At 47.7% G+C, this 12,362-nt stretch overlaps 1 protein-coding gene across 30 annotated transcripts in view; it reads right to left on the bottom strand.

The window, feature by feature from the left end:
• Positions 1-12,362, bottom strand: part of SCAPER (S-phase cyclin A associated protein in the ER) — a 420,028-nt gene that overhangs the window by 14,862 nt on the left and 392,804 nt on the right. For 2 of the 30 annotated variants that reach the window (XM_072739205.1, XM_072739213.1), the window contains one exon: positions 10,180-10,912. The exons of 26 other annotated variants lie outside the window; for them this stretch is intronic. In XM_072739205.1, the coding sequence (XP_072595306.1) occupies positions 10,883-10,912 (30 nt within the window). In that variant the 3' untranslated portion in view covers positions 10,180-10,882. Of the gene's footprint in view, positions 1-10,179; positions 10,913-12,362 lie in introns of those variants that run through there. 2 more of the 30 variants (XM_072739214.1, XM_072739197.1) reach the window with 2 other exon arrangements.

Genomic DNA, 12,362 nt, shown 5'->3' with positions numbered 1-12,362 from the left:
AACCACGCCGCTGCTGTCTGAGGGAAAAGTATCCAGGAAGCAAGCAGCAAGGGTGAAGGCTCCAGGCGTGTCTGGACCAGCAAAGACCCGGCTGCGGCCACACTGGGGGGGGGGGGGGGGGGGGTGTACCGGGGGTGGGGGGTACCTGTGAGCGCTATGTTGGGAGCGGAAATGATTAAGTTTATCTGTTCACGGTCTGGCCGTGAATTCACACTTCATCTCAGATTTACACACTCCTCCTCCATCACCGCGGGAAGGGCTCCCGGCAGTGCCCAGCCTAACTCTACCTGCGGGACCCTGAGGCCCAGAGAGGGGCAGTGACTCGCCCAGGGTCACTCGGCCACGCAGCCCCACGAGGATCCAGCCATCCTCACGGCCGCCCATCACCTGTGCCAAGGGCCGGGCTTGTTGTGACTGACGAGGTCGGGGCAATTTCCCATCTCGGGGCGAGGCAAGCCGGGGGAGCAGGGTCCTCGCCGCCCCCCATCACCTGGACGCCCGTCACAGCATCCTGTACACCCGCGAGCCCCGAGGGGTAAAGGGAGGCCGGCCGGGCGCTCCAGGGGGAAGGGCGTCCGCCCCTGACCCGGAGGAAGGTGGAGAAAATGAAGAAAGAATCAAGTGGAGGAGGGGGGCGGGGAGCCTGGGGACAGGAGGCAGGGACTTCACCTCCGCTCAGCAGGGACTGGGGGGGCCGGGAGGGGCGGGGGCCTCCAGTCCCCGGGGTCACTGTCAGAGGAGGGGCAGGGGGCAGAGCGCACCACACCGGGGTAAAGGGTGGGGGCGGCGGGCCTGGGGAGAAGCTGGGGGGTTGGGGGGGCTGTGTCCTGCTGCCCTCGGGGCCGCCCCCCGGGAGCCCAGGGCGTGGGGGACACAGCCCAGGATCCTGTGGGTCCCCGTGGGGACCCTCCTGCTGCGGGGGGCGGGGTGGGGGGCGGAGGGGGGAGGGCACAGGATGGGAGTGCGGCCCCTCCTGCCATGGGGTGGCACAGGACGGCGGGGATGCACCTGCCACCGGGCTCCCCCGAGCTGTGCAGGTCAGCGCCCCCCGCCCCCCAGCACCCAGGCCAGTGCGGACCGAGGGCTGCGGTGGTTACTGGGGGAGCTGACTCCAGAGCTGTGGAGCTGGCCGTGGCCACTGGTGTTCCTCCTGTGTCACCCTGTGCCTGGGGTGGGGGGACGCAGGGGACAGGGGCCTCAAGGGGTCAACAGCTCCCACTGACCCCGGCACCCGGCAGGGGCGGGGCAGCTCCCCCAGGTGCACACACCTGAGAGTCAGCACAGCAGCCCCTCCCCCAGAGAGCAGCTGGAAGGACAGGGAGGAGCAAGTTCTGGACCCAGCAGCGCTGGAAAGCTCCAGGGGAAGTCGAGGGATTTACAGTATATAGAACTAGGGGGTCCCCCCCCCCCCCCGCTTTTTTTCCCTTTTTCCAGTACAACTCCTTTTTATATCTGACTAAAAATTTCCAATATTTTTTGTTTTCCCACCTTAACTACAATATTTTACCACCTCTTCATTTTTAAGGTTCTTCCTTTTTGACTTTGAGATTTCTACAATTACAGGTCCGAGATACACTTTCCACTTCTAGATTCCCTTCAACATACTCAATTTAATTTTGGGAGATAGACAAGATATGGTTCTTTGTTTTGCTTGTTTTCTCTGCCTCCTTTTGTTCTGCAATGGAGGAAGTTAATGCCTTCTAAAACATGACCAGTGGCACTGAGGACCAAGTTGGACACCGTGCTGGTTCATTCTGTGAGATCATATACCCTCTTCATTCCCATTCTGACCCCCTCTTTTATCTTGTTTATGTTTTCGTGGTCAATGTTGGGGCTTTCCACAAGTATTGCTGGTTTATATAAATTTGGGACTGAGCATCTCCTAACATACAGAACTTAATACATTCAGAACCAAGAGGATCACACTCGAGGACCCCTCAGGTAGACTACAGTCTCCCTGCACTACAACTTCGTCACCACCACCATCCACAGTCCTCCCATTTTTTCTTCTTTTCTTTTTTTTCTTTGTTCTTCTTCCTTGGAGTTTTTGGCCTTTTATTTTTTACTACTTTGTTTGAAAATTTGTTTTTCACTTTAGTGGTCCTTTGTTTTATTTTGTTCTGATCTCCTTTTTCATTTTCTGGTCTCTGACCTCTTTGGAAGCATCTAGGATGTAGTTTACTCAGGTTGTGGTTGATATTTTTGACTCAGTCAGCTCATATAGCCACTCTGCACTGGACAAAATGACTAGAAGGAGGAATTTACCACAAAAGAAAGAACTGGAAACAGTACTCTGCTACAGAGTTACAGAATATGGATTTCAATTCGATGTCAGAAAGCTAGTTCAGATGCACAATTATAAAACTACTGGTGGCTCTGGAAAAAAGCATAAAGGACTCTAGAGATTTGTTACTGCAGAACTGAGACTACTGAGGCCAAAATTAAAAATAGATTAGATGAGATGCAATCCAAACTGGAGGTCCTAACTGCTAGGGTTAATGAGGTGGAAGAGGGAGTGAGTGACACAGAAGATAAGTTGATGGTCAGGAAGGAAGCTGAGGAAAAAAAGAGAAAAACAATTAAGAGACCCTGAGGAAAGGCTTAGGGAAATAAATGACAACCTGAGAAGGAAGAATAATAAATTGGAAAAAAAGAGAAAAACAATTAAGAGACCCTGAGGAAAGGCTTAGGGAAATAAATGACAACCTGAGAAGGAAGAATTTACATATAATTGGGGTTCCAGAAGAGGCCGAGAGGGAGAGAGGACCACAAAGTATATTTAAACAAATCATAGCTGAGAACTTCCCTAATTTGGGGATGGAAACAGGCATTCAGATCCAGGAGATGGAGAGGACCCCCCCCCCCGCCCCCGCAAAATCAATAGAAACCATTCAACACCTCGACATTTAATAGTGAAACTCGCAAATTCCAAAGATAAAGAGAAAAATCCTTAAAGCAGTGAGAGACAAGAAATTCTTAACTTTTATGGGGAGAAATATTAGATTAACAGCAGACCTCTCCACAGAGACCTGGCAGGCCAGAAAGGGCTGGCAGGATCTATTCAGGGTCCTAAATGAGAAGAACCTGCAGCCAAGAATACTTTATCCAGCAAGGCTCTCATTCAGAATAGGAGGAGAGATAAAGGGCTTCCAGGATGGGCAGAAACTGAAAGAATATGTGACCACCAAACCATCTCTGCAAGAAATATTAAGGGGGACTCTGTAAAAGAAAGAGGACGTCCAAAGAAACAATCCACAAGAACAGGGATGAAGAGGCATTACGATGACGCTAAATTCATATCTTTCAATAGTAACTCTGAACGTGAATGGGCTTAATGATCCTATCAAAAGACGCAGGGTTTCAGACTGGATAAAAAAGCAGGACCCATCTATTTGCTGTCTACAAGAGAATCATTTAGACTTAAGGACACCTCCAGCCTGAAAATGAAAGGGTGGAGACCATTTACCATTCAAATGGTCCTCAAAAGAAAGCTGGGGTAGCCATCCTCATATCAGATAAATTAGAGTTTATCCCAAAGACTGTAGTAAGAGGTGAAGAGGGACACTCTATCATACTTAAAGGGTCTATCCAACAAGAAGACCTAACAATCATGAATATTTATGCCCCTAATGTGGGAGCTGCCAAGTATATCAATCAATTAACCAAAGTAAAGACATACTTAGATAATAACACACTAATAGTAAAAGACTTCAACATGGCACTTTCTGCAAATGACAGATTTTCTAATCAGAACATCACCAAAGAAAAAAGGGCCTTGAATGATACACTGGACCAGATGGATCTCACAGATATATATGCAACTTTCCATCCAAACGCAACTGAATACACATTCTTCTCAAGTGCACATGAACTTTCTCCAGAATAGACCACATACTGGGTCACAAATCAGGTCTCAACTGATGCCAAAAGACTGGGATTGACCCCTTCATATTTTCAGACCTAAATGGTTTGAAACTAGAACTCAATCACATGAAGAAATCTGGCAGAAACTCAAACACATGGACATCCCTGTCATGTTCCTGATCTTCGGGGAAAGTCTCTCAGTTTTTCTCCATTGAGAATCATATTTGCTGTGGGTGGGACATCCCAGGAACACGACAGGGATGTCCACTCTCACCACCTACACCAAGCAGAAGAAGAGAGTTAATAAAGATTCAAGCAGAACTCAATGAAATAGAGACCAGAAGAATGTAGAACAGAGCAACAAAACCAGGAGTTGGTTCTTTGAAATAATTAATAAGATAGATAAACACTAACCAGCCTTATTCAAAAGAAAAAAAGACTCAAATTAATAAAATCACAAATGAAAGAGGAGAGATCGCAACCAATACCAAGGAAATACAAACGATTTTACAAACATATAGCTGCTCATGAGCAGCTATACGCCAACATTTTAGGCAATCTAGAAGAAATGAATGTATTTCTGGAAAACCACCAATTACCAAAACTGGAACAGGAAGAAATAGAAAACCTGAACAAGCCAATACCCAGTGAGGAAATTGAAGCAGTCACCAAACACCTCCAAAGACACAGAAGTCCAGGACCAGATGGCTTCCCAGGGGAATTCTATCACACGTTGAAAGAAGAAACAGGGGAATTCCTGGGTAGCTCAGTGGTTTGGCGCCTGCCTTCGGCCTGGGGCATGATCCTGGAGACCCGGGATTGAGTCCCACGTGGGGCTCCCTGCATGGGGCCTGCTTCTCCCTCTGCCTGTGTCTTGCCTCTCTCTCTCTCTCTCTGTGAGTCTGTCATGAATGAATAAATAAAATCTTTAAAAAAATTTAAAGAAGAAACAATACCTATTCTACTACAGCTGTTCCAAAAGATAGAAAGGGATGGAATACTTCCAAACTTGTTTTATGAGGCCAGCATTACCTTGATCCCAAAACCAGCCAAAGACCCCACCAAAAAGGAGAATTAATTATAGACCAATATCCCTGATGAACACACATGCAAAAATTCTCAACAAGATACTAACCAATAGGATCCAACAGGACCTTAAGAGGATTATTCACCATGATCAAGTGGTATTTATCCCCCGGATGCAAGGCTGGTTCAACACTCGTAAAGCAATCAATGTGATTCATCATATCAGCAAGAGAAAAAACAAGAACCATATGATCCTCTCAATAGATGCAGAAAAAGCATTTGACAAAATACAGCATCCATTCCTGATCAAAACTCTTCAGAGTGTAGGGATAGAGGGAACATTCCTCAGCATCTTAAAAGCCATCTACGAAAAGCCCACAGCAAATATCATTCTCTGTGGGGAAGCACTGGGAGCCCTTCCCCTAAGATCAGGAACACGACAGTGATGTCCACTCTCACCACCGCTATTCCTTCTGGCCTTATTTTCTTGCGCACATTTGATATCCCAATAGAAGATTTTCACGGGAGCAAGGGATGCGTGAGGTCTGTGCACAGCTGCCCGGACGGTATTCATCCTGCTTGGAGGGCCGGCCGGATGCCTTGGGGAGAGGGTGCTGACGGTTTATTTTTTGGCTTCCTTTATGTGTCTTCCACAGCTTGTCTGGTCTTGGATGGGACTCAGAAGGGAGTGATTAACTTCATGTCACCTTGCAGTTTAATTAAATGAGCCCTCACAATGACCCTACTCACGCTCTTGGTCTCGTGGCCACGGTGAAGGGGCTTACTGGGTTCCCAACTTTTTATAGTCCACCTGAGATGAAGCTATGGCTAGCTTTCAACCTCACAGTTTTAATGTTACATTTCATGACAGATATTTTACTGGAACGTTCTGGGTCTGAGTTCCTCAAAAATGGGAAATAGACAAGTGTTAAAGGAAGGTTAGTTTATCTGTAGGATCCTGTTTTTTTCAGATCACTCTGTCAGAATTATGAATTTAGCCCACTGCTGAATCAGGAGTATTATTTAGTGCCGTGAAGACGTTATGGGGACAGGCAGGAAAGGCAACAGCTGCCTTTCAGGAGCATCTACTGAGGGTCAGGCCCAATATGGTCTCTCCTAGTTCTCACAACAAGCGGGGAAGTAGCGGTGACCCCTCTATTTTACAGACAAGAAAACCGAGGCTCAGCAGTCAGCAACTTGCCCAGTTATCGTGTAGCATAGAGCAGATTAGAGATTTCCAAGCCAGCTGATTTCAGAACATACGCTCTTAAGCTCTCTGACATCTGACTTCTAGAAGCACTGGAGATGAAGTTCAAAACCTCAACTGCAGGTTGATTCATGACGAGAATCGATTCTGGTACCACCCTAACCACTATGGCATCGACCACAAGCAGAGGATCCATAGCAATCGCAAGTGTTATGTACCAGGAAGCAATCCCACACCAGGGGGAAGAATGCTCCTTTCTCAAACAACACAACCATCTGCGGCCGGGGGCAGTGCCGAGTGGTCAAAGTGTCTACCCGAGGGCTCAGTGCAAGTCCCTTGTGGCCACCGCCATCTGCTCAGCTGATCCCCTGGGAAGGCAACCAGGAGGTCCTCATAAGCTCACAGCAGCTCAGGTAGTGAACCCCTGGGGCCCCGGGATCGAGGCCCGCATCGGGCTCCCTGCATGGAGCCTACTTCTCCCTCTGCCTCTCTCATGAATAAATAAATCTTTTAAAAAAATGTAAATTCAATTAGCCAACATATATATCATTAGTATAACACCCAGGGCTCATCACATCATACGCCCTCCTTAATGCCCATCACCCAGTCCCCATCCCCTCCCACCTTCCCTCCAGCAACCTGCAGTTTGTTTACTATAGTTAAGAGTTTCTCATGGTTTTTCTCCCTCTCTGCTGACTTCCCATTCAGTTTTCCCTCCCTTCCCTATGATCCTCTGTCCTGTTTCCTATATTCCACATGAGTGAAACCACATGATAACTTTCTCTGATTGAGTCATTTCACTTAGCATAATACTCTCCAGTTCCATCCACGTTGATGCAAATGGTAAGTATCCCTTCAGAAGTCAAACTCTCACTCTTTGCAGATGACAGGATACTTTATATGGAAACCCCAAAAGGCTCTACCTGAAAAGTGCTAGAACTCATACAGGATTTCAGCAACATGGCAGGATACAAAATCAATGCCCAGAAATCAGTGGCATTTCTATACACTAACAATGAGACTGAAGAAAGAGAGATTAAGGAATCGATCCCATTTACAATTGCACCCAAAAGCATAGGATACCTAAGAATAAACGTAACCAAAGAGGTAAAGGGTCTTTACCCTAAAAACTACAGAACACTTCTGAAAGAAATTGAGGAAGACACAAAGAGATGGAAAAATATTCCATGCTCATGGATTGGAAGAGTTAATACTGTGACAATGTCCATGCTCCCCAGGGCAATGTACACGTTCAATGCAATCCCTATCAAAATACCATCAACATTTTCCACAGAGCTGCAACAAACAATCCTAAAATGTGTGTGGAATCAGAAAAGGCCCCGAATAGCCAGCGGGATATTAAAAAAGAAAACCATAACTGGAGGCATCACAATGCCAGATTTCATGTTGTACTACCAAGCTGTGGTCATCAAGACAGTGTGGTCCTGGCTCAAAACAGACACATGGATCAATGGAACAGAATAGAGAACCCAGAAGTGGGCCCTCAACTCTATGGTCAACTAATCATCGACAAAGCAGGAAAGACCATGCACTGGAAAAAGGACAATATCTTCAAGAAATTGGTGACTTTTAATATAATCAGCCCAAATGGCTAACTGGCAAATGTCTCCATTCTAGCACTAGCCAGGCCACTCACTAGAAGTGTTACATGTGTAGGTAGGCAGAAGTTCTGTTTAATTAGGAAAGTCATTGTTCTCTTTTTGGGGAAAATCCCATATTTTTATTTGGTTCCATAGTATAAAGAGAGTAACTCCAAAATGGTATATTGTTGAAATGGTTAACATGATACCTCTTCATTTTATGAAAGGAACTGTATCTGTCACACGAAGAAAGACGATACAGCAGGTTGGATGCTTGTGTGACAGTTACAGACGAGCTGCCAACATGGGGACAGGAAGGCCTCGGGGCTGGCATTTCTGCCCCGGGCAGCGACTCCATTCACAGGCCGGGAGTTTACCAAGTGGGTGTGACCTCGGACCTTCCACCTTTGAGAAAAACAAAGATTGGAGTCAAGAATGTCTGAGTGGGAGGTAGGCCCCTCTGGAAGTCCTAAAGGCTGAAAGGTGCTCTGTGGAGAGCTGCCACTCTCAGAGCAGCACTCTGCCCCCTCACCTGCGGGGGGTGCACACCTGGGGAAGCGCCCGGGTTTTGTTCGAAGGGAAACGTCCCAGGTGGGTATAGTGGGTACATTTCAGACGTGTTTGGTCAATTAACATTTAGGTTTTCTTACTAACTCATCAAATTACAGAAGACCTGGGCAACGCATGCCACCCGCTGAAGCCGACTCTAGTTTCCAGACGCTTCACTGTCCAGCTCAGTCGCCTGTTCGGTCCCCCAGAAGGTTCGAGCCTCTGGGACAGTGCAGGGCTTGTCTGCGGGGAAGCTGGGTGGGGAGGGTGGGCCACACGGAGCCTTCCCTTCACCTGCCGCAAGACACTCCGGCTGAGGGCTGGGATCTATGGGGGCTCTCCAAATGGAAAAGTCACTAACTAAAATGAATATGCCAAGGTGCTTATTCCCAATACGGTAATAGGCAGGCAGGCAGATAATCTGTCATTCGAGTTAATTTAATTATCAGACCGCATTTAATTATTCAATATAAAATGTAAATAAAGTGAAGGGCTGACAGCACATACTAATTATGTTCATTATAATAATTAAATGGGAAGGGATTTAGAAAGAGTCATGAAATTGCCATAAAATACAAGGAAGTTTTTGATTAAAACAACGTTTTAATTAGAAACTGCAGCCCGATAGGAAACAGAGGATTGGTTCCATCAAGATGGGGGGATTGCATTTATTATCCAGGTTTCTCTTCTGAATCATCTTTGGTGTCAGGGGGGCTCGGTCCTTCCAGTTAATAGACTAAATGGTGGCAAATAAAAAGTGCCAATCCTTTATGCAGAGCAGCTACCTAATAAAACAGCCTCCAGCTGCAGCAGGAGTTCAAAATCTCTTGTCTTTTCAGACGCAAGCTGTTTCCCCAGGAGGAAATAAAGGATCTGCTGCGGACAAACAGGGCCTGCAAATTAACAGGACTTCTGACTAATGACACAGAAGCATTAGATGAATTGAGCATAATTTCTCCTCTGATTTAGAGAACGTGCCATCAGGTCAGATGCGTTCACCTTCGTGAGAGCAGGAGAGAGGTGGAAGGGCGTGAGCTGGACTGAGGCTGGGGGCCTGGGGGACTGGGGGAGCCCACTCTTGCCTGCGCTTCCCCTCCTTCCTCTGAGCCATGCTCGGTCCGCAGTAGCACGAGGCCCTGGACTAGACGGCGTAGCCCCCCCCCCCCCCCCCCCACCTCCCCAAGACTCCGCGAGCCTGTGACCAGAGCTGGGCCAGAGCTTAATGCCGCGTCCAGCACATGCCTGCAGCAAACACTCGACTAATCACTGGCTTTGGGGGGATTAGAGGGGGAATTTAATAAAACAAGTAGTTAGACTGCAATAAGCAGTCAGCTCTGTACCGAAAAGTCCCCCGCTCTGCTGGGATATGGGTGGTTGCCGCGGGGGAGCTTGGGACTGCTCCCCCAGCTGTGGGCTCATCCCCTTGCTGCAGGGGACACAAGGCGGCTGGACTTGGCTCCACAGGGCAAGGCCCTGACGTCTCACCTGTGAGTCTGCTTACCAGGAGCTCCTCTAGTAAGTGGGGGCTCAGGGTTTGCTCCGCCTTTAGGGACGAGCTGTGATGGAGCGGCCAGGAAGCCGCCTGGTGCTGGGACTCGAGGAGGCAAGGAGTGTCTGAACAACCACAAAAGGGCTTGGAGTCCCCATGAGATCAGAATGCTGGTCTGTCTGTGGTTCTAATCTCAGCTTTTAAAACATCACGGACTCATGGAACCCGTGAGGGGGGATCATCTAGAAGAATTCACCTCTTTTTAAAAAAAAAAACATTTTTTTTATTGTGGTAAAATATATGTAACACAAAGCTAACGATTTTAATTAAGCAGTTTTAAGCCTACAATTCAGTGGCACTAAGTACATGCATAATACCGGGCAACCATCACCACCATTTCCAGAACCAACATGCCTCTTCGTAGAGTCAAAAATGCTCAAGCCTCAAGAGGGAAAATGATTTATTTAAGGTCACACAGCTTGGGATGCCTGGGTGGGTCAGTGGGTTAAGCGTCTGATTCTTGATTTTGGTTCAGGTCAGGATGGCAGGGTCGTGAGATCGAGCCCTGCGTTGGGCTCTGTGCTGGGAATGTAGCCTCCTTAGGATTCTTTCCCCCTCACCTCCCCGCACCGGGCTCCCTCCCTCCCTTGCGCAGGGGGCGGGGAAGACCATACAGCTGTGGCAGAGGTGGGGTTAGAACCCAGGCCTTCTATTTGCTAGATTGTAGTCGATTTTGTGCTCATAAAACACACTCATTCATACCTTCCCAGGATCTTTACAAGTTTCCCGAATAAGGCTCATAGACATGTCCCGGAGGCCTTCAGAGTTGCAGAATAGCAGCTTCTCCACGCACTGTCTTGGTAAACGGGCGTCATTTTCTAGACCCCAACCCCTGCCCAAGATACATATCAGGGATCACTGGTAGGTGGGGTCTGTGGCACATGTGATTTTCTTAAGAAGATGGGATGAAATGAAAAATACAGAGTTGACCCAAGAGTTCTAGCAACATCAGGGGTTGTGCTTACAAACAGCATCTCCGTGAGGCGCAGTGTCTCTGTGTTTGACGGTTACTATAATTTCTATCAATTTCTGATTTCTCTTCTACTTCTTATCATAGTTTTTCTTCTCATAGATTGTCGGACTTCATCAGTTGCCTCGGGCTGAAGTTTCTATTGACTGCAATAAAAACTCAAGTCAGAAGTGGACGCCCAGTTAGGTCTCCGCTCCTTCTGAGAGGCAAGGTGTCAAATTGGAGGACGTGGCTTTCTTCCCTTTCCTAATTTCTTCCTCACAGTGGGCTCAGCTCCCGACAACCATCTCCACGTGCCTCTCCTCTCCTGTCCCTGCGCTCCCGTCACCCGGTCCCAGTCGGTTCTGCCACGCCGCCCCAATGCCAGTTCCCTCACCTCATTTCCCATTCATGCTGGTGAGCCCACAGACACTCTGGCTTGATCCACCAGGGGGGATCGGTCTGGGATCCGGCTTCGGAGACAAACCCTCTGAACTCCCACACAACTCTGAGTGCAGGAAATTCATCGCAAAGGAACTGGCTTAAGCAAATGTCTCCAAGCATCCCCAGACGCGGATGTGCTGAATGAGCTGAATCTTGCCGAGGAACCGTAACGGCAAAATACTATCACAGCCATAAATTACCTCTTCACAGGCACTGGATAGCATCATGATACACGATGAACAACTGAAGTATAAAACAGGAAATTGTCCGGTAAACCATGGGCTGGCTACACAGGATAAAGCCATGCAGCCCATAAAAGTGATATTCATAACAGCGCGTGTCAGCTATGCCTCAATAAAAAGATCTTCACAGGGAAGGATTTTGATATACGGATGACGGATGATGCCTGACGTACGGCGGTTCAAGTGTCTGGGAGCAATACCCATTCAGTAGAAACCGTGCTTTGAATTCCGATCTGTCCCCAGGTTAGCGATGTGATACATCCTGGCTCCCAGCCAGCACCACCCCTGCACCCCCGCACCCCACACTCCCCATCAGCTTCCAGTCAGCCACGGGATCACGCAGCAAAGCACTCATACAGTTAACCATGCTGTACCCGAAACTATTTGGTTTTTCCCTTTCGCTATGGTATTCAATGAATCACATGAAATAGTCAACACTTTACTATAAAATAGGTCTTGTGTTAGATGACTTTACGCAGCTATAGGCTGTGCTAAAGGTAGGTGAGGTATATCAATTGTGCTTTCCACTTAAGATATATTAAAAATTTTTTTTATTGGGAGTTCAATTTGCCAACATATAGCATGACACCCAGTGCTCATCCCGCCCAGTGCCCTCTCAGTGCCCGGCACCCAGTCACACTGTCCCCCTCCCCGCCTCCCCTTCCACCACCCCTTGTTCATTTCCCAGAGTTGGGAGTCTCTCATGGTTTGTCTCCCTCACTGATATTTTCACTCATTTTCTCTCCTTTCCCCTTAAGATATTTTCAACTTATGATGGGTTTATTGGGACATAACCCCAGTGTAAGTAGAGGAAGACCTGTAAGGTTAAGTGTATAAAGTAGGACAGAAGTATATGCACAGTATGATCTTAGCTTTGTAAAATATTTATGGAGGGCTGGAGGTGTTTGAAATGGGTGAAGGTGATCATAAG

Source organism: Vulpes vulpes, chromosome 15, assembly GCF_048418805.1.
Source record: "Vulpes vulpes isolate BD-2025 chromosome 15, VulVul3, whole genome shotgun sequence".
Taxonomy (NCBI): domain Eukaryota; kingdom Metazoa; phylum Chordata; class Mammalia; order Carnivora; family Canidae; genus Vulpes; species Vulpes vulpes.
This window is presented reverse-complemented; position numbering and strand designations above follow the sequence as displayed.